This window comes from Mastigoproctus giganteus, chromosome 6, assembly GCF_048544385.1.
Source record: "Mastigoproctus giganteus isolate SK-2022 chromosome 6, ASM4854438v1, whole genome shotgun sequence".
Taxonomy (NCBI): Eukaryota; Metazoa; Arthropoda; class Arachnida; order Uropygi; family Thelyphonidae; genus Mastigoproctus; species Mastigoproctus giganteus.
In genome coordinates, this window is record NC_143580.1 from 105,090,243 (window position 1) to 105,114,554 (window position 24,312).

At 36.7% G+C, this 24,312-nt stretch overlaps 1 protein-coding gene across 1 annotated transcript in view; it reads right to left on the bottom strand.

Moving 5' to 3' along the window:
- LOC150084486 (protein kinase C-binding protein NELL1-like) overlaps positions 1–24,312 on the bottom strand; it is a 512,402-nt gene that overhangs the window by 219,997 nt on the left and 268,093 nt on the right. Inside the window, exon 9 of the mRNA XM_090375239.1 lies at positions 2,191–2,284. Within this exon, the coding sequence (XP_090231365.1) occupies positions 2,191–2,284 (94 nt within the window). The remainder of the gene's footprint in view (positions 1–2,190; positions 2,285–24,312) is intronic.

The following is a 24,312-nucleotide window of genomic DNA, read 5'->3' on the forward strand; positions in this document are numbered from 1 at the left end:
AGGAATTGGACGTCATTGAAATTAGAACTGACACCAATTATATTTTTGAAATGAACTAGAAAGTGTTTGGGAGGTTTAGATCTTTTCACAGATAAGTTTGCTCTATTAGTTTGACAATTCATGGTGTATTCAATAGTAAGAAAAAGTGGAGGGGGGTCATGCTGTATGAAGTAATGAAATTTTTGGATATGGCATACACATAGTAAGAATATACCTAGACTCTTGACATAACGTGGTCTTGACAACGCCCTCTGCATATACACTACTCTGACTCCCTCCAGTCACTATCTGGCAGAGTAGAAGTAGCAAGATTATATACACTAGCTGATCTGGAAGCCTCCTAGAGAGTTACCAATAGGTTTGTTCCAGTGTACTAACTAGCAGCCAGCCTGCTAACACCATTTTTAGAGCTGTACCCTGAAAATGTAAGGAAGTTTATAGGCACATATGTGCCTAACAAGTGATTACAACCTTCGAGCTACTTATTTATCACAATTAGACCCTACTATTCCACTGAACCTCGATAGGCTCCCATAGCTGAATCGTCAGGAGTGGGAGTGCAGTAGCACACACTCTGAGTAGACTGGGGTTCAAGCCCCTGACTGCTAAATACGGTTGACCTGCCAACCCGCACCAGACCAGCATGGCAGATTATGGTCCATTTCCCTCGATACGAATTGTTGAGGAGACTTCCATTCTGCAGTGGGTTGATAATGGCTACAGATTTATTTATTTTAATTTCACTGAACTACTAGTTACATGTTATGATATTCATGCCAAAACAGCAATAAACAATGACAAACAGTGGTACAAATAATGAGTTGTAATTTACAAAATCACTAGCTAAATATAAAAATAAGCTAACGAATGTGCCTAAGACTATTAAACTATTTGTTAAATACAATTTAATATGTTAATTAATCAAAAATACACTAAAAATTTCCAAATAACTTATCCGTTTCCACGAGCTCAATATTCTTTGACCTCATGCCAGTACACTCATAAGTTGCACTGAAAAGGATATTTTAAAATTGCAGGGAACATACACTGTATTTGAACAGGGGATTATACAGCATATTTCAAAATTGAATGGAACAAATGTAGAACACATTCTTAAAAAAAAAAAAAAAAAAAAACACACACACCTACAAACAGGTCTTAAAACTCTCACAAAATTCTTCAACATTTGCAGTTCATAAAATCTACCTCTACCATCATTTACCATTATGATTTCAGCATACCTATTTCCCCTGTCATCTCTCCACAAAAGCAAATGTTTAACAATTTGGTAACTGTCAAGATAACTTTTCAGCATACCTGTAAACAGCAGCTACAGAATTCTTATAAACCACATCGTAAATTATCAGTTAATCCAGCAAAAGTGAACAGATTTGTACTGTCTCCCATAATATCTGTTTAAAAAAAGTTCAGCTTAAATGGTGTTCTATAAACAATTAGGCAGTAACTGTGGAACCTGAAATGCAAATTCAGGTCAGTGTTGATATGCATATTTTGTACTATTTAAAGTCAATTTTACAGTCATTTTCATGACTTAAATTTGAACAAATGGCTTTCTGTTTTATGATTTTGTAATTTATGATTAACATTTAATATCTCAGAAATAGACTTTTGAGACATGTCTATATGAAATTTAAATTTTTAGGTGTGGAATGTACTTCTACATTTGTTCGGTGCAATTTTTAAACACCCTATATATTTTTAACCTATATACAATTTAACAATTCTAGTTTTCTGCCTTTAGATGCATCAAATCTACAAAACTAAAACATTCAAGATTTTATACAGAAATAGCAGAAAACAAATACATACTGAACGATAAACAAGCAGAATTTTGAGAAAAAAGAAGTCAGTACTTAATGCAAACAATTTGTTTGCATTAAGTACTGACTTCAAATAAAAAAAATCATTCTATTTTGCTCACATACCTGATAATAATAAAAGAGCACTACAGAATAAAATATACTCTACCAGTAAAAACAAACTCATTTTATTTCCAAAACTTATTTACATGTGAATACAGATGGAAAATATTTATTAAGTCTGCCAGCAACCTGTACAGGATCATCAACAGTTATGCCATTTGTATCAAGCATACTAAAATTTAAATAAACTTTTAGTTATTTTTAAAAAAAATTTCTAATAAGTTACTTTAAACAAATTTGCACTTACTAAGACAAACTGGACAGCATTTTCCAGATGATTGTATAGGATTTTTACATTGAAGAGCAGGACACTGAACAGGACGACATTTTACCTCTCCTTTCTTTGAAAAAAAAAAAAATGTTGTGTATTAAAGAGGCACTACTTTTCCCTTTAGCATTGCAGCATATATAAAGTAACTAGCAGAAATATTAAAAATTAGGGATGTACAGATGAGAGGATAGACAAACTGATGAGAAAATAGCATTCCTGCTAACATGTCAGCAGCTCTAAATGAGTGTTGCTTTATCAAAAAATGCCTCTTGCATCAGAAATAACCATCTTATGACTCTCATTGTGATCCTACTGTACAACTGTTTTTCATAACCTATTCTGAGTGAGTTATGAACTGCAATCAAGGAAGGATTGGCAATGAATCTTGCCTTTAAATTTGTAGTAATCAGGCAGGATGTCTCTTGGCTGCCATCTAGATATACTCATAGGCTCAGTTCTGACAGTATAGTAAGATCACAATGAGAGTCATGTTGCCACTGCACACTCATATCATGAACTTCTATTAAATATTTAATGTCTATTGCAATATAACATCCATCTGCAAGAAAGTATAAGCTTTGAAAAGCTCTGAAGTTTATTATTTTATTGCTTTTAATTACATTTATATTAAATGTATCATTTTAATTTTACACTGTGCAGGTTTTTTAATAATTTATTTATTCACAGTGGCATCAAAATATGAAAAGAGTGATTAGTGTCATACAATATGTTTCAATTAAAAAGTGCTGGGGTCTACCTTGCTTATTTTTAGGTTTAGACTATTTGTCACCTGGACTATTTGAGCACTAAAATCAGTAGAGGCATATGATGCAAGAAAGCAAGCTTATTTTGTATCAGCCAAAAAAAAAAAAAAAAAAAAAAAAAAAAGAAGAAACACTTCCTGTTTCACCCATCCATTCACTCCAAAAGTCTGACTAATTCAGCCTTAAACTTATTTAAGCTGTCAACTTCCACAATGACAGATGGAAGTTTGTTCCAGCAATCAACCACCTGTTGACTAAAGACAAATTTCTGCACATCTATTCTACAACAGTCTTTCCTCAATTTTAATTTACACCCCCTCAGGTATGGAATGTGAGCAAGAGGAAGAATCCCATCAGCATTTTATCCCAAAATTAGACTAAGTATTACAGTTTAGATTTTATGACATCTATATTAAAAAAAATTGCCTGATCAACTGCTTTTTTTTTTTTTTTTTTCAATGATTTCAGTTAATTTTTATTTGGGAATCTCCTTTGGTCATTCCCAATGACCAAAGGAGATTTTTACAGCAGTTTTATGTGAAACAATATCAAAATATTTTCTGAAATTTAAGTATGCAATGCCAAAATTATTTCTTGCATCCAGCTCTTTTTGTTACTGCATTATAGTATCCAATCAGATTGGTCAGACATATATACATATAAATAACTATATGTATGTATGTATGTGCGCCACACACACACACACACACACACACACACACACACACACACACACACACACACACACACTCTTAGTAAGGCATATTAGGTTCACAGAAACAGACAGTGATTCAACTAATTAATTTTTATTTATTGATTGGGTTGGTCACCTATCAATAATTGCATTGATAGATGATGTTGGTCCCCATCAAAGTACCTAATAATGTGTAAAGAAGGTAATTAGTTTATGTATTTTTATATCTATATATTTTAATCAATATGCATATATATAAAATCAAGTTGTCCATTTTCAGCTTTTTTTTAATATGCATGGATTAATGTTATTACTTATAACGGTTCAACATGGTAGTATCAATTATATCTTCATTACTTGGCTGGTGTCATATACACATTTATAGGAATATATGATTTAGGAATTAATAGCTTTTCTACAAAGTCAATCATGTAGCATTCAATTTCTACAATGGCACTGGTGACTGCTAATAGAATAATTCTGTCACAATTGTTAATAGTTACAATTACAGTATATTATATATACACATAGTTATGCAGAGCACAATCATGCACATATGTATGCAGTACAGAAAAGTATGTTTCTGTGCATCAACCAAAAAAACCCTTCCCATTTCGCCCATCCGGACACTCTCCAAATGTTTGTCTAATTCAGCCTTAAATTTATTTAAGCTATCAGCTTTTTTTTTTTTTTTTTTGGTAGTTGTTGCCGCATCAGCTTCTGTGGCCATAATGCACCTTCCAAGGTTTTTGCAGTACTTTGATCCAAGCCCAAGGAGGGATTCGAACCCGCGACCTTTGGGTTGCCAGGCAGGCACTTTACCCACCCGGTGCTAGCCCGGTCGGCCTATCAACTTCTACAACAACAGATGGAAGTCTGTTCCAGAAATCAACTACTTGCTGGCTAAAGGCAAACTTCTGCACATCTATTCTACAACCATCTTTCCTCAATTTGAATCTATGCCCCCCTCATGTTCTTATTCTAAGAAAGTGAAAGTCAGCATTGAGCCTGCTCAAACTATTCAAGGCCTTGTACACCTCAATCAGATCACTTTGCAAGTGCCTAGTCTCCAGATGCTGCCACTTGCAGAATTTAAGCCTCTCTTGGTAAGAACACACCATTGTTCCTCTCACAAATCTTGTTGCCATTCTTTGTACTCTTTCTAGCAACTCTACATCCTTTCTAAAATGAGGCATCCAGACCTGTACGCAGTACTCAAGGTGTGGCCTAACGAAGTTGACTTATACAAAGGCATTGCCTAACATTGCTTTATACAAAAGGTATAACATCTCTTTGTCTCTGCTAGCAAAATCCCTATATATCATTGACAAAACTCTGACCTGCTCTGGCAGCCCATTTGCACTACTCAGAGAAATTCATATCTGACTGCACAATTACTCCCAGGTCTTTTTCATTCTCCACCTCTCTGAGTACCACACAGTTGGTACATTTCTCTCTTACATTTCTCTTACGTTACTGCTACCTATGCAGTAATTTGCATTTGTCAATGTTAAACTTCAGTTGCCAATTCTCAGCCCATCTGCCTAACTTTTCTAATCCTGTTGCAGTAGCATACTGTTTTTACTATCATTAACAACCCTGCCAAACTTTACTAGTTATTTAAATGGGGGTTATCATATGTTTGCCATGTGCCCGAAAAGTATGTTTCTGTGCATCAACCAAAAAAACCCTTCCCATTTCGCCCATCTGGACACTCTCCAAATGTTTGTCTAATTCAGCCTTAAATTTATTTAAGCTATCAGCTTTTTTTTTTTTTTTTTTTGGTAGTTGTTGCCGCATCGGCTTCTGTGGCCATAATGCACCTTCCAAGGTTTTTGCAGTACTTTGATCCAAGCCCAAGGAGGGATTCGAACCCGCGACCTTTGGGTTGCCAGGCAGGCACTTTACCCACCCGGTGCTAGCCCGGTCGGCCTATCAACTTCTACAACAACAGATGGAAGTCTGTTCCAGAAATCAACTACTTGCTGGCTAAAGGCAAACTTCTGCACATCTATTCTACAACCATCTTTCCTCAATTTGAATCTATGCCCCCCTCATGTTCTTATTCTAAGAAAGTGAAAGTCAGCATTGAGCCTGCTCAAACTATTCAAGGCCTTGTACACCTCAATCAGATCACTTTGCAAGTGCCTAGTCTCCAGATGCTGCCACTTGCAGAATTTAAGCCTCTCTTGGTAAGAACACACCATTGTTCCTCTCACAAATCTTGTTGCCATTCTTTGTACTCTTTCTAGCAACTCTACATCCTTTCTAAAATGAGGCATCCAGACCTGTACGCAGTACTCAAGGTGTGGCCTAACGAAGTTGACTTATACAAAGGCATTGCCTAACATTGCTTTATACAAAAGGTATAACATCTCTTTGTCTCTGCTAGCAAAATCCCTATATATCATTGACAAAACTCTGACCTGCTCTGGCAGCCCATTTGCACTACTCAGAGAAATTCATATCTGACTGCACAATTACTCCCAGGTCTTTTTCATTCTCCACCTCTCTGAGTACCACACAGTTGGTACATTTCTCTCTTACATTTCTCTTACGTTACTGCTACCTATGCAGTAATTTGCATTTGTCAATGTTAAACTTCAGTTGCCAATTCTCAGCCCATCTGCCTAACTTTTCTAATCCTGTTGCAGTAGCATACTGTTTTTACTATCATTAACAACCCTGCCAAACTTTACTAGTTATTTAAATGGGGGTTATCATATGTTTGCCATGTGCCCAGTTCTGCCACTCATGTAATCTATAAAATTAAGGAAAAAATTTCTGTAATTTTAATTTTCATCAGTGAACTGATCTCACTGGCATCGAGAACCATCTGAAATTAAAAAAAAAAAAAACTTTGTAATTTTTATTTATATTGAAATATATCATAATAAACTTCCATGAGATATTAAAACATCAGCCATATTGCATATTGTATATATATATTATGATATAAGTTGTAGCATATTTAAAAGTTGATAGGTAGCTTGAAATCACAATCCATGGTTAAATTTTTATGGTGCATTGCATTCTGGGTTTTCTGATCTTCTAAAACTAGTTGATTTTTAGAGAAAATTATCCCAGGTAATGTGATTGCTTTCTGCATGACTTACTAGCTAAATGGCATACAAGATGAATGTCACTGATGTTATCACAACAAAAAGTTTGGTTAGAATGGCCTTTTTTTTTCTTTTTTTAAACATACAGGCATTGCCCACTTTGAATTTATCAGAAGGCTACATTGTGAATAAAGTATTGTCATATGAGAGATCTGATCAAGAAAGACCAGAAGTTGTCTCAAGGAAAAAGGTTTTTTGCGTGGAGTGGTGGGGGAGAAACACACAACCCTTTTCTCTGTCAGTTGTTACTGTTTAATCAAAATGAGCTGTATGATTTTTTATTTTTATGAGGTTAAAACCACAACTGTTAAAAGCTTGCTGCTTCAAAGATACTGCTTACAGACTACAGAAACAAAAGCACTAAAATTGGCAATTACTTTGATTGTTTTCAAAACTTCACATTCACTGGCAAAAATGTGTTGCTACACAAACCCCACTATTTTGAAATTTTGTTAAAAAGATTTTAATGTATTAATAACTCCATGAAAAATTGCATATTTGTCCATTTCTTTCAGAAAATGAAAGTAATTCTAAAAATCTTTTGACCGTGCTATGCATATACAACAGGCCTACAATATAAGCATATAGTAATTTATGCACATCTTTGTTTGCACATTCAGGGACATATGTAGATATACATAGTCAAAAAGTGGTTTAGGCATGCATGTTTAGTCAATATGTGGAATGTGAAAATGCTTTTCACCAGTTAGGGAAGCACATGCACATTAGCTTCTACTGAACTGCACATACATGTGCAGTTCAATAGAAGTTAATGTACATGTGCTTCCCTAATTGGTGCATGTGCTTTCATTGTAAAAACAAAAAGTTAGTAAACGTAAGCAGTGTTACATTTCAAGAAACATTAGACATTTCTTAAATTTATTGAATTTTTTTTCTGTGATTAATAGAAGTGAAAATTAACTAATTAATTACTAATTGATAAATTAATATATATAAATATATTTATATAAATATATAAAATTGTTTTCACTTCATTGTATATACCACCCAATTCACTCCATCAGTTGTAATACTTTGTAATCAAATGTACATGAAATGCAACACTTAATTGTGGTTCTATAATTCAATAAATTAAACAATCATAGCATGCTGTAAATGCTTTTATAATGCAGTTTATTAATTTATTCCTGGATTTTAATAACAACTGAAACCTAAAACAACTTGAACATTTCTGTTATGATTAATATAATAAGAAAATAGAAATAATTCATGATTTATAACAAAAAAAAAAAAACAATGACTTGTGTAAACGAAAAATATTTCATTTTTGTGCAATCTCTATACTGCCTAATCATTCTTCTGGCCAGCACACACCAACAAATGTAACATCCAGCTTCAGCTACATTATATGGTATATGGATAGCCTACATATGGAAAAAAAAAAATAGTAATTACCCTGTTCCTATTTTCCTGATTAATTAAATTTGGGATGGCTTGACTTTTCTTTTCAACTCTTTCTAAAAGAGCAAAATATAAAATTTCATGAAAATCTATCCAATGGGGGCCATGTTATTACATGCAGAAAAACAGACAGAAATAATAATTGCTGGATTTCTACTGGTTGGATTTTAATGAAATTTGAGATGGCTTGACAAATTTTTCTAAAAGGGCTAATTGTAAAATTATATGAAATCCATCCACTGAAAGTCAAGTTTTTATATGCAGATGGATGGACATGGGAAACACAACAGGCACTTTATGCATATATACTAATGCACCTAAGAAGGTAACATCAAATTCCATGTGTATGGGAATGAATTTCTCACAAATAAAAGAAATATTCATTTATTTTGTATGTAAATAAATTTACAAGATATCTAAGCTGTGCATATCCTGGATGACAAGAGCCAGTAAGATTAACAGAAACTTTAACATAAGACAATTAATTACATAACTATAGCAGATAAATATAACAAGGCAAACATAAATATTACAGTCACTGAGCACATAATACAGATTTTAAATACAAATAAAACATTACTGAACATGAATGCAATGTGCAGTATGCAAAAAAGGAAGTAGGTAAGTCTTGGAAAAAACTTATCAAGGGATATAATCCTATGTCAGTACTACAACGGAGGAACTGAAATAGGCTTTTTGAGAGAAAATATACACCAGTTGATTTTACTCCAAGGTGCAAGCCAATTCTTGTTATATAATTTGGTGAAAAACAATGGAGATTTTAGGCTGATAAGAACCTTAAGGTCAGGAAACCCAACTTCAGGTCAACTGAGATCTAGATATTGTGTGATTGAAACCATATTTAAGATTTTTCCATTTCAGGAACTGATACCCTACAGATACAAGTCCTTCTAGGGATAGGCAGCAAACCAAACTTTAGAACCATACAAAATAAAAGGATAAACAAACACTTTTATAAATTTTTGAATAGCAACTGAATTTTAATACATCAAATTTTTTCTTAACAGTCATGTTTTTTTTAAGAAAGGTTTTGAGTATTTGAAAATGAGCATTAAATTGGAATTTTTCACCCAAGTCTTTATGCACAGAGAACTTTGAAACTGGCAAAAATATTTGAGGAAATCAGGAAGAAACCCTTCTTTCTGGAAAAATTAAGATGGAAGATTTTTACATGGGCAAAAAAAAAAAAAAAAAAGAAAAGAAAGAATTATTTTTTTTATCACTAGGTAATGACTGGGCAAGTGGTTGTTGGTAGAGGCCTCCTCAGGAGTCTCAGGAATGGCCTGGACTTTCAGATGATCAGCATAGGGGAAGGGTTGAACTCCCAAAAAGTAAAGGGGTAAATAATCTTCCCATGGTGAATTAAAGTTGAGAAAATTAAAGTCAAAAGGTTCTTCCCTGTGGAATGCCAGCTGAAGTACTTTATTATACATGTTTGGCCAAATTAAAAGGAACAGTGACCTCTCAATTAGCGAGATTCTAATAAAGTGAAGAAGATTACCTGAAATCATATGGAATTGGTTAAGAAAGGAAACAAACAAGTCTGGAAATAGTAAATGATTCAAAGGAAGCAGCAATGTCCCAACAGATAATGTCAAGTTGTGCCTTTTGATCCAGAGCCCTAGCACCAAAAAAGGTTTCCAACAGATTTATACAGGAGAGATCTTCCCATGATGAATATTTGGAAATTCAATTGGATCTGCTGTGCAAGAACAGGAAACACTGCTTTCTGCATAATCTTTAAAAGAGAGGAGATAGGGATAGGACAGAATGCTTTAAAAACTGAAGAATTTTTAATTTTGGGAAGAGCAAATTGTCTTTTTTAGATGTTGTGTTTCAAAGCTAAAGAAACTTATGGGTGCATCTTATGATAGCCACTGAGTGACCAACATGGTAGGCTCATGTCACTAGGATAGAGATGGGCACTAAAAAAAAAAAAAAAACCCCACACTTTAAATATATTCAACGGATGTTTGCTAAGCTGATGTTAAGAGAATAGGCACTGTACACATCAGTGGCTATTTCAAAATTTTAAAACTTTTTGAATCAAATATGAATATATAAAAAGAATGAAGAATTTATAAATGTTAAATCAAAACTGTTTCACTTAGAGCATTCTAGATTTCAATTAGTGAAATTCATTTAATAGATGAATTATATGATAAATGAAAAGAATGTAATCATACCACACAGGAACAAATATCACACTCGTGCTCCCATGTTGCTCCATCAGGATGAACAGAACCATTAACATGGCAACTTTTTTGACATTCACATTCTTCCATAGCCAAAATACGTTGTTCTGCAAAAGCTAACTGAAAAAATTAAGGTATATATGAATTAAAGGCATTGAATTTTTTGTGAGAGACACATACAGATAAAAAAAAATCCAAAATCTTTTTGTTATGTGTTTCAAGAAGTTTTTTTGAAACAGTTGAAAGAACTATTCAAAAACAATTTCAAATATTACAAAATTGACTTAAAGCTGATAATGACAGTAATAAAACTAAGCATTTTATTACTGTCATTATTTATTTACTTACCTCCATACAGAGTGATAATAACATTGTTGATACGATAATATTGTTGTAAATATAAGTTTATGGAATGAGAAACACAAAATAACTTAGAGGGAAACCTTACACCATCCAAGAGTAGTGTTAGGTTCCCTGCAAAATATAATACAGTAGTAGACCACAACTGAGCTGAATTTATGGAGTACACACACAAAAAACTTATATGTATATAAGCCTTTTGTGTGTAAACCATAATTCAAACACAGAGATATACTGATGCTGCTATATATAACTATTGCACACACACACACACACACACACACACACACACACACACACACACACACACACACACACACACAGGGTGTCAAACTCATATGGGCCGTGGGCTATTTCTTGTATTAGTGTACCCAGGGCACCAGATTAAGGATGAAATAGGCCCCTGGCTGTATAAATTTTAAGCCCTTTCACAACCATATTTAAATTTGAGGCCCTTTTAATATATATATATATATATATATAATATATATATATATATATACACAAATACTATATTTATATTGTGAATAATAATTCCTTGATAATAATGTAAAATAAGAGGTCAAAAATGTTTTGTTTTTTTAACTTGAAAAATAAAGTAATAATAAAAACAATTTAAGTAGAAACTTTTAACTTATTTATTGTACAATACAAAGGTATAAGAATAAAATTTAAACACTTAAGTTTAAATATGCTTTTATATTACACATTTTCTTGGTTTATTATTATTATTAATAATAGAAATTTTTATCAGTACTTTAAAAATATTTACACTGAAATTGAGGTCCCTCTTTGGGTGAGGCTCCCGGCCATAGCATTAACGCAGCTCTGAGTGTACCTCATGCGGGCCGCACATGATTTACAAACCTTGCCAGGCGCCTCCGTGGCCAGGTGGGAAGGAGCAGCAGTGCGTAGCACACGCTTCTTGATCAGACCGGGGTTCGAGCCCGTCACCACCAAATACGGAGGATGTGGAAAGGTCAGGGAATGACCACCGCATATCCCGGAGCAATATGGCCTTAGTTGCTAATGCTCCTAAAAAAAAAAAAAAAAAACTTGCCATTGCTATGCCTAAAGATGCTTTTTAATTACTCAGTTGTTGCTTGTTGCTGATTGATACTCGCAGCTGAGAATGCACTAATAACTAATTGAACGGAAATAAGTCTGAATAAACAACAGAACGAATAATGAAAAGCAAGTTTATTCCAGATAATACAATATTTCAACAGGGGAACATACATGAAATTAGGTAATCTAGTCTTTTTGCCAGATGACTGAATCTGTTTGCTTGCAACCAGCCTCCCGAGATTTGGAGTCAAAGATTGAGAAGACAACCTTCATTATGGAAGAAATACTGGCGTCGGTCAGCCTTGATCTGTGAGCTGTTTTGTTAGCTTTCGTACACGAAAACAGTTGTTCACATAAATGTGCTCTCAAAGTAACGTAGAATTTGTGTGGCAAACTTTCTTATCTCTGGGTATTTTTGCCCTAAATACGAGTAGATTTTTGGGATCACAACTTCTTGGTATTTCTCTTTTAAAATTGAGTCATTCTGCAGATCGATCAGTTCCATTTGTATAGAAATGGGAGCTCTCTTGACATTAACAGAAAAAGGACCTGTTAAAAGAGAGAAATCTTCTTGGTGTTCCTTGAAATCTTTAAAGTGCTTATCAAATTTGTCTTTAATCTTTTCTATTCTGTCACGATATTTTGAAAAGGTATAACTTGGACTCTGATTTTTCAACTGTTCACACATAGAAAAGTAAGTCAGAGTAATCTCTTTTAATTGATTTTGCCACATAATCAACTTTTTTTGAAAACTAGCCAGTGCATCATCAATGTCTGTTATCAACTGATCTTTCCCTTGTAGTTTGATGTTTAGATCATTTAGGTGACCTGTAACATCTACTAGGAAGGCCAGATCTTGGGTACAAGATCTGGCCTTCAGAAGAGATACATCCTAACCTTTCATTTCTAGGAACAGTATTATTTATAACAAAAGTAAAAAAAAAAAAACTTTAGTATGTTGTGGCATACGGCAGCCCTTTCAAATTCACTTTCAAAGCCCTTAAGAAGGAGAGCAAACTGGAAGTGATTTAGTCCTCTGGACTGAATGAAGTTAAGTTTTGTCATAGTCCATTTTCAGTATTTTCGAGCACAGAACCTGATGAATAATGCAGTGGTAAGACTGTAATTTTTGTTTGTCTGGATACTCAGTGATAAAACTTCAACACTTTTCTAGAGGAATTCTATAACTGTTGCTTTTAACTATCTTTTCAACTTTATTTAAAATTTTACTTTTCTAAATGCATCAAGCTTTGTGGTCAAAGGAAGTGATAAGCTTTATAAATAATAATAATAATGGATCATAGAATGCTACCTACTGCACACTGCCTCACAATGAAGTTTGAAGGTGGGAATGTTGTGTGGAGGGTGCATCTGTTGGTTCATAATTTAATATACCGGTCACAGTGGCAAAAACTCTCAATGTCATACTGTATATTGAATTCTGGAAAATTCCAAAATGTCAATATATAATCAACATCCTACCTACTTGACAAGCAAATAAAAACCCTAAACTTGGGAAATACCTTGATTTCATTAATCACCCCCCCCTCAAGGGGATAGCCAAAAAAACAAAGTTTGCATTACACAGCTGCAAATAGTGCCACAGACTTGAGATTTAAGACGTTCTGCCAAATTTAGAGCCCTCCTACCATAGGAACTGGAAAATTTTGTTTTTCCGGATAAACGAGGTTTATCTGGAAAGCAGGAAAACTGGAAGGAAAAACAGAGAAATGAACAAAAGAACCCCAACTACAAGGGGGGGGGGACACAACGACTTAACAATTTTGGATCACCAAGAAGACGGTGAGGATCCCCAAACTGGGACCCCACAAGCAAAGAGAAAAGGCATGAAGAAAATGGGGCCATAAGGCAAAAGGGAAACTAGGTCACAGACAGAATCGAGGAACACAGTGGAGAAAACACCAACTTTGAAGGATTCCTCAGAAGATAAGCAGGACAAACAGGAGACCCCCTCTGGACCCTGCTCTCTCAGAGGGAACAATACACGAAAGGCACTCAGCCTGAAGACCGCCCTTGAAAGCATTTTAAGGAGCAACCGAGCAGAATCTCCGCAGGAGTGAGGGCACAAATCGTCACAATATTTAACAAGATAGAAACTATCAGGACAGAAACACACCTTGAAAGTGAGAGAACTGCAGCAAGGCTGCAAGCCTATATGGAATGTGGGGCAAAACAAATGCTACAGTGTGCGCCTACATATGCCAATGCGCTGAAGATAAATCAAAACCAACTGCAGCAAACAACAAGCATCCCACAAAGGAAGAGCCAACCACTATTGAAGACACCAAACCTGGTCCTCAGACCCACTGATGATGAAAATACTGAGAAAGCTAAGACCAGTGAAGAAATAAAATCCACAGTCATGAGAGAACTAAAGGAGGACTTAAAAACCACACAGATAAAATCCATACAAAAAACCAGAAATGTATTATTATTGAAACAGAGGCCAGGGAAGATATTCAAGAAATAATGGATAACCCAAAAATTTATGCCCTCGGGCTTACAGCAGATACCAAAGTAAAGAGGTCCAACCATCATAGTCTTTGAAGTGGACAAAGACCTGATGCCGAGTCAAATCACCTCAGAAATTGTCTCCAGGAACTTACGAGAGTTACACCAGCAAGAACAACGCCAAAACCTGGTCATGCCCAAATACGGGATCTAACAGAAACTGGGTTACTGAATTGGCCCCAGCCGCCTGGCAGAGGCTTAAGCACCAGAATAGAATTTACATCGAGTGGGGCTCCCACCGTTTCCGGGAGAACGTCACTGTGCCAAAATGCTTCCGGTGCTGCAGGTTTGCCCATACCACCCACACTTGTAACCAGGATACCGCCACCTGTGGCCACTGCTCCAGTAAAGGCCACGAATACAAGATGTGCCCAAACAGAGAACAAAATCCAACATGCATAAACTGCAAGTCTGTAAAGTTAGAATATTCACATTCAGTAAGGGATCCAAAATGCCCCATTTACCTTAAAACCAAGAGTCTCTACCAACTCAGAACCGATCATGGAGAGATGCAGTAAACACTAAAACACAACCAGAGTTCAATTAATGCAGCTTAACACACAGAGAGCAAGGGCTGTTGGAGAGTAGCTCAGAATCAAGGCTGATGAGGAAGGAGTAGACATATTGCTGTTGCAAGAACCCTACACACACAAAAACTGAGTGTGTGGATACCCAATCAATTATAAAATTGTACAGACAGAGGAAGAAATGTCGTGGGCAGCCATAGCAGTAAGAAACCCAAACTACACTGTCACAAAAATAACTGAGCTATGCCCCCCCCCCCCCTGGGCAGCTTGTGCCCAAGTACTGACACCACTGGGCCCCTTTTATGCAGTCTCACTTTACTGCAGACCAGGAGAAGAAATCACCTTTGCTATCAGATACCGCCTGACCCCGGACTGGAATGGAACCCAAAATGGCCAACTCCTGCAAGCATACATCTCGACCTCGCAACTGGTCATAATAAACAGGCTCAAACCAATTGGCAACATTTTGCAACACTCTGTGGTGGGAGTCGACTATCGATGTCACCCTGGCCACTGGAAGTCTGGAGAGCGACATCCTGAACTGGTGGGTCCAGGACTTGTGGACAACCTCCGAACACAGAGTAATTACTTATCACCTACAAAAAAACCTGGAGTGCAACCAAATTCCCAGATAAATGGAGACACGCTTTGCGGTTCAAAAGGTGAACTGGGAATGTTTCAAAGAAGCCCTTATTCCCATGGCTGCTAGGCAAATGGAGCAAATCCAGCACCTGAGAGATCCTCAATGAGATTCAAAGAAACATCACAAAGGTCATTACGGATGCAAGCCAAAAGACCATCCAGAGGAGAAAACAAACCCTAGGACTGGTCCCATGGTGGACTCAAGAGATCCAACACCTTAGACGAGACATCATTAGAAAAAGAAAATCATTCTAGAAAGAGAGACGAACTTGGCCGCCAGCTGAAGTGGAGGCATTAAGGAATATATACAGAACGGTGAGAAATAAGTATACTAGCGAAATAGTCAAAAGCAAACGCAAAACCTGGGAAAATCTAGTTACTGAAACTAGAAACAGGGAACCCTGGGGAGTGGTGTATAAAATCACCACCAACAAGCTCCTCAGGGGATAAGTTATTACCACAACACAGACTCCACAAGGAACTCTGACAACAAACTGGCATCAATCGGTGAGCAACATACTGGAAGCTATCTATCCTGAACCAGCAACACCAACTCTGCCTGAACAAATTGCCATCTGTGCCGAGAATGAAGCATATGCCAACAGACAGCAGGAACCACCTTTCACTCTGGAGGAATTGAACTTGGCTGCAGCACAAATTAGAAATTTTAAAAAATGCCCCGGTCCCGATCTCCTGGAGCCAGGAATAATTAAAAAAGTAGTAGAATATGCTCTGCAGTTATTACTACAATTATATAATAGATGTCTGAATGCCAGTACCTTTCTCACCTCTTGGAAGGTTGCTGGAGTTAAACTAATATTGAAAAATCCCACAAAGCCACCTATACTACCAAGTTCTTACAGATCCATCAGAGGTTGCTACACTCAAGAATAGGAGGCCTCCGTAGCCGAGTGGTCAGGAGCGGGAGTGCAGTAGCACACGCTCTTTGAGAAGACTGGGGTTCAAGCCCCTGACTGCTGAATACAGTCGATCTGCCAACCCGCACTGGACCAGCATGGCAGATTATGGTCCATTTCCCTCAACATGAATTGTTGAGGAGGCTTCCATCCTGCAGTGGGTTGATAATGGCTGCACTTCACTTTTTTTTTTTTTTTTTTTTTTTATCAAACAGCAAACTTGACCGCCCAAATGCAATATGGATTTAAGCCAGGATCGTCCACTACCAAAGCCCTGTGTCATCTCATCAGTTCTGCTACTGCATGCCCAAGAAAAATATTTCTTAGCAATCTCCATGGACTTTGCCAGGGCGTTTGAAGGGCTCAGCTGCCTGGGAACCTCTTTGATACCATTAAATCATACCTTGACAACAGAAGAATCCAGGTTACTGCACCATATGGTAAAATTCACCAACCAGTCAGCAGGGGATACCCCCAGGGTTCTGTCCTGGGGCCTCTCCTGTGGAACATTATCTTGGATGAGTTCCTCACCCTTGACTTGGAGGGCGTGCTTTCCCAGGCCTTTGCGGATGACTAGGATTCATGACTTAAAAGTATTGTCGGAAAAGACTACATCCATTCTACTCAAGGGCAGACTTGACATCCGCAGGCCACCCCAAATTAAAATTGACACCAAGACCATTTTGGCTTAACCGACAAAATGAAATACCTTGGTGTTGTGCTTGATAACAATCTTTCCTTCAAGCATCACCTATCCTACATTCGCACAAAAATAAAAAGATACGCTGGCCTACTAGCAAGAATTGCACGACGGGACTAGGGGTTATCAAAACATACCCTCAACCAATATTATAAAACAGTCTTCCTCCCAGCCATCTTGCACACAGTTCCAGCTTGGTACACCAAAACAGCAATGGTTGTAAATCGGAGGACCATGGACGCAATCCAAAGAACTGTGCTGCTCACTATCACGCGAGTCTGTAGCACCACAAGCACTAACGCCCTGCAGGTCCAGGTGGGGATCCTATCCCTAGACTTGAAAATTGCAAACAGTGGAATCAATTACCATATAATGAAGGGACTTCCCTGCACCTTCCTAGATTACACGGTTAACAACAACACGGCATGCAAAGAGGAAAAGAATAGGCTTCAGAACCACCTCACCCAGATCCGGCAATGTCGTTGGACTGAAACCACCAAAGGCTGTACCACAAAGAAATCCATCCCGGACCTGGGGAAAATATTTCCGCAAATGCCCACTTGGTTCACACCTGGACTTCACACATCATATGTACTGACAGGCCATGGCGCCTTCAAAGAAAAGCTGGATCAGATGGGATTGGAAGAAGACCCAAGATGCATGTGTGGTGAAGCGGAGAGTTGGACACACGTCATGTATAACTGCCCAAACTATGGGGACCTGCGATGTAGGTTAATAACTACAATAAAGTACTTCCCAAAAAATATGGAATCACACTTGCTGGACTCGAGTGAAGAATATGGAGCCCTAGGAAACTTTGCTCAGCAGCTCTTCACCAGGCGAAGATCACTCGCCGTACACAGAAATTCTGAGCATTGTAAACAGATTGCAAGGAAGGCCCATGGTGTCCTATCGATGATCTATCGAACTTTTGCAAGTAGAGATAGGGACATGATAATCCCATTATATAAGGCTTTTGTTAGATCACATTTGGAATACTGTGTTCAAGTATGGAGACTGCACCTAAAGAAAGACAGACATCGAGCTTCTTGAAAGGGTGCAAAGACAGGTAACTCGCCTGGTGAGATCAGCAAAAGGGCATCCTTATGAAGAAAGACTTCGAATATGTGGGATGCAGAGTTTGGAAACTAGACACCTTAGAGGAGATTTGATTGAGGTGTTTAAGGCTCTGAGAGGCATCAGTAAAATGAATGAGGACGAAATTTTCAAGATTATAAATGATGCTAGAACTAGGGGACATAAATTCAAGTTACGGGGGGAAATGTTTAGATTGGACTGCAGGAAGTTTTATTTTAGCCAGCGAGTTATAAATTACTGGAATAAGTTGCCTACATGGGTGGTAGAGGCTGACAGTTTGGGGAAATTCAAGGGTTATCTGGATAGTACCTTTGGGTCAGGAAAGCACATAGAATGATAGGTTTAATTTTCTTTTCTTTTATTAATTATTGTTATTTATTTATTTATTATTATTTTTTTATCTTGGTTTTATTCGGGTTTTTTTTTTTTTTGGCTGGTACAGCATAAGCCATAGGCTTTCTTGCACAATGCGGCCATTACTATTACTAATGTGTTATATGTTAGCAGTAGCATTAGTAGAGGCATATTAATTAAGAAGTGCATGTCAATGTCGAAAGATAAAGTTGCAAGTTAGGATTAAATTTGAAAGTGTCTGCAATCCAGACACGATAGGAGGGATTATATGATGAGAGCCTTGTCAATCAAATCGGCTCTGGAGAGACTGTGCAAGGCTCATGGAGAAGAATTTTTTTCAGCATGGTCTGTGCTTGTTAACAGGAGAGACTGCTTCTACAAGGATGAGATACTCTTAAATAGAAAGGGCGCAAGAATATTTGCTGATGCTATCAAGACAATGTTAGGTGAGTCAGAAAACTGCAAACAGAGGTGGAAATGATTCTTGCACTGTTTCTATTGGAATGAGCAGCAGCCCAGAAAGCAAGTTGCTGGGGATCATGAAAGAAGTAACTACATGGGCTGTGTTAGAGTAACTAAGAGTAAGAACAGGTGCATCTATACTTGCATTTACACTAATAGTAAATAAATTTGATGAATTTGAAGTGCTGGCTAAGACATTCAAGGCAGATATTATTGGGATATCAGAGAAGTGGTGTCACACAGAAGAATGTAGACTTGGTATTTGAGGAGTACAATGTATACAGAGGACAGGAAGGGAGGAGGGGTTATGCTTTTAGTTAAGAAAAACAAAATCTAAGGAAGTGCATCCAGTTGACATAATGGACGGTGCAACGTTGAGTCAGTTTGGTGTGACATAAGCGCTGGGAAAGCAAAAATGAGGGTAGGAGTTTATTTAGGCCTAATGACTCTGATGAGTACAATACAAAGAAATAGTGGGCCAGTAAATCAGAGTGTCTTATAATGGGGGATTTTAACTTCCCAGATATTGACTGGAACTTGTGGGTTGGTCACTTGCACACTAGCAAGGCTTTTATGGATTTACTGGATGATAGTTTTCTACAGAAGCATGTTAGAGAGCAACCAGAGGGAGTAACACTCTTGATCTGATTATCAGCAGTGATTATTCATGCATTAGGAATTTACAGATAAAGGAACCACTAGGTAGCAGTGATCACACTGTAATGATGTTGGATTTACTTAAAGATGTAACTACCATCAAGGGTAAAGGGAAGGGTTTTTGCTTTCATAAAAGGTGACTACAGTGGTCCCAGAGATTTTTTAAATTCTATACAGTGGGATCAACTGATGATGTTACAACAGCAAATTCTAAATGGGAAGCATTCAAGGAAGTAATCTTGGAGCTAATAGGCTCTTTGTTCCAACCAAGAAATATTCTAGGTTTATGTGCAAATGGATGTCAGATGAACTGTTGAGACTCATGGCAGAAGAAGAAAAATGCATGGGATGCATATAAATTATCAGGTGAGACAGAAGCCTATGGACTAGATATAAGATAGTCTGTAATCAAGTCAAAGAGTTAGGCAGATTATGAGAAATATTTGGAAAAGGATGCAAAGAAAAACAGCAAAGATTTCTTTACTTATATAAACTATAAAAGGAAGGGATGAATCAGATTGGTCCACTTGATATCAATGGATTAACTGTAGATGATCATTCTCAGATAGCTGTCAAACTAAGTGAGTATTTTGCATCTACATTCACATATGAGGAGTTATTCAAGGAGGAGAGGTTCAGTTGTTCATCAAACTCTAACAGGGAGTCTGATACACATCAATGATTTTGTAATAAATGAGAGCAAAGTGGAGAAGAAATTGTTGAAGTTAAACATAAGAAAGGCACCTGGGGTGGATGGGATTTATCTAGTTATATTAAAGCTGGTGGCAAAGGAAGTAAGCAAACCATAACTATGCCATAATTATGAGTGCATTCTTGGACTCAGGGGAAGTCCCAAAGGATTGAAGATGTGCAAATGTATCACCAATTCAAAAAGGGGGATCAAAGAGTGACACTAGTACTTACAGACCTGTTAGTTTGACTTCTGTTTCAGGAAAAATAATGGAGTCACTGGTTAAAGGTGCATTGCAGGATCATCTAGACAAGAATGCAGTAATAATTCAAACAGAGATTGGGTTTGTTAAGGGGAACTCTTCTCTGAAAAATTTGATTGGACACTGATGTGATTACAAAGGAAATGGATGCAAAAAATAATTTTGATATCATATACTCGGATTTCAGGAAAGTTTTTGACTGTTGCGCATGGAAGACTACTGTACAAATTGGAGCAGAATTGTATTAAGTGTAAGTTGATAAAAGGGTAGTTGAGTGGGAAAAGACGGAGTGGTAATAAATGGATGCTGATCTTCGTGGACTAATATTATTAGTGATGTCCCCCAGAGTTCAGTGTTGGGTCTATTGTTGTTTTGTCAAGCTTAATATCAAAGTTTGCAGATAATACAAGGGCTGGCAGGGTTGTTAATAACAGTAATGACAGTATGCTGCTGCAACAGGATCTGGAAAAGTTGGGCAGATGGGCTGAGAAGTGGCAACTGAAGTTTACCATTGACAAGTACAAAATACTGCATATGGGTAGTAGTATCCCCAGAGTAACATATCAACTGGGTAGTGGAGACCGAAAAAGACCTGGGGGCAATTGTACAATCAGATATGAAGTTTTCTGAACAGTGCAGACAGGCTTCCAGGACAGGTCGTATGGTTTTGTCAATGATATACAGGAATTTTGTGAGCAGGGATAAGGAGGTGATTATTCTTTTGTATTAGGCTATGTTCAGGCCAAACCTTGAGCACTGCATACAGATCTGGTAGCCTCATTTTAAGGAGGATGTAGAGTTGCTAGAACGAGTACAGAGAAGGGCAACAAGACTGGTGATGGGAACAAAGGGATGCTCTTATGAAGAAAAGCTTAAGTTCTGCAAATTGAAGTGTCTGGAGATTAGGCACCTGCGAAGCGGTGTATAAAGCCTTGAATAGATTGAGCAGACTTAATGGTGATAGGATTCTTCCTCTTGCTCAGATAAACCTGAGGGGGCATAAACTGAAATTGAGGAAAGACAGTTGTCAAAAAGATGTGTGGAAATCTGCCTTTAGCCAGCAGGTAAAGGCAAATTTCCACACATCAGGCATAGTTGATAGCCAGAGTTTGTTCTGGCATAGTTGATTGCCAGAGCAATAATCCTGTTGTTGTGGAAGTTGATAGCTTAAATAAATTCAAGGCAGAACTAGACAAGCATTTGGAATGAATGGATGGGTGAAATGGGAAGGGTTTTTTTTTTTTTGGCTGATGCTGTATAAGCTTGCTTTCTTGCATCGTATTCCTCTACTACTGCTGCTAATACTATGTAATATGATGCAAGAAAGCAAAGCTTGTACAGCATCAGCAAAAAAAGTTCCATAATAACTGAATATTTGTATCTCTGTAATTATTAATAATAAAGAAGTGAGTATTCATTCAAATAAATAAATATTATGAATGCTTACCCTTTCTGTTAGCTCCTTAATGTGATTTTCTAAATGAAATACTGATAACTGCAGCTGCTGAAACTGACCACATGTTGGACATTCTGTAAGAAAAAATAACTAGATAGCTTTAAAAAAAAAGAATAAATATTATAACATACATATGTCATATATAGTTATATTTAATTTATAGGATGGGCAATTTAACAGTGGCCACCTATAATTATATCAACCATACTATATTTGCAAGAATAACAACTTCCATAATGAGGATACACTGTAAATAGCAGCATCCAGGTGGAAATTCAACATACTAATCACATTCAGCCCATATTCAACTTCTGACCTGAAGTCTATCTTCTGATGCTTAGTTATGTGTGTTACACCTATTATTTATGGCTATATCAAAGTGAACAATGCTGTATATACACATCAAAAATAAATTAAAAACAAATTAAATTAATCAATAAAAAATAAAAACAAATTAACTAGAAGACCAGTCAGTTGACATAGATAATTGGTCCATATAGAGAACTGCTTCACACAACCAATTGGTTATCATCACTTGATAAGTTATAGATATCATTGAAAACACTGGTTAATAGTTTAATAAATTTATCCTTGTATGCTCATTCAAACTTGGGCATTATTTTAGCTATTATTTTAATTCATGTTATGTTGTATTATGCTGAACAGTCCTCTCCTGCTGAACAGAAACTCAATTTATTAAGATTGCTTGCCGGAGCCTATTAGGTTCAGCTTGATGTGGGTTTAAATTGTAAGTTGCTAATGATTGCTCTCAAAAATTGTTTCAGCATATGGCTTTTGTGTTCTACTAGCATATTTGCTATTTGCTGGATGCATGCTTGTCAAGTCTTTTCATTGTGGATACTGGCTCCCTTCTAATGGTACACTCATTACATTCTTTATTTTTGTTTCTTCCGAAATTTGTTTATGATCTTGCATGTCTCTATAGGTACCCATAACCAAAATTCCCCAGTAACAATATCGCACTAGGAAATATGACATTAAGCATATCAAACTGTACTGTAGCCCATGCAGCTCTCAAATGTTTTGTTATATAACTGCAAGCGTTGTTAATTTTATAGGTTCACACTGTTAAATATAGATAAAATAATAATAAGTGGCAAATATTTAAAGGTGATACACTAATATAAAATTTTATTTATGAATTATGGATCTGAGTGCAATATTAGCCAAACAATCCATTCAAAGTATTGGACTCAGGTTTACAATTTTATTTAAATATTACTAGTGGGATTTTGTGTTTTTTTTTCCCCTCAAGGGAAAAATGTGTGGAAGTATTTCCTTCAGTAATGCCACACTGGAGCAATGAGGGCCTGGGCTCACTAACTGCAGCCTGCAAGCCCCTGAGAGCCATTGGTAAGGCTCCCTAGACCCTAAAAACTAGTGGTGCAACTAACAAGAACTTTCTGCATTTGATACTCTCCATTCTATATGGTTACTCATGGGGGAATTACGTGTGAAAAAAGACCAAACCTGAGGTGGAAAATGTGTCCTTGAGGATATTGGCTAGCAACCCCCTATTGTTGCAATGTGGCCTTCCTAGTATACATAGTGTCCCCAAACAATTCATTAGCATAATTACCTGTGTTACCCCTCTCAAAATAGCTGTTGCCTTATATTCTTTGAGTGGTTTAAGGAAAAAGATTGGTACAATATTATAGAATATGGTACATTACACAGTAGAGACATGGATATTGAGAATGGGAGATATTAGAAGACTAGAAAGTTTTTGAGATTTATGGTATGGAAAAGATAAGATGGGTTGATAAAGTGAGAAATTAACTTTTGGGAAGGGTAGGTGAGAATGGATGTTGAAATAATCAAAAGATGGAAGATAAATTGGATTTGACACATATTGCAAAGTGAGGATTGAAGAGTCATGTGATGAAGGGAAAAGCCATGGTGCAGAGACTCAGTGGGAGAGTGAGGAAAACAATTATAGATGAATTAAGAGGGGATGGTGGATAGGGAGATATGGAGTAGTTGAGCATATGCATGAACCTACCCTTTGTAGAATACAAATAAGAATAATAATTCTTTAAGTCCTTTCAGAGAGGTGAACTGACTTCCAATAATGTATGTTGGTTAGCCTATAACTATGCCAAGTGAACTCTTTAATGATGCAGTAGACAGTTT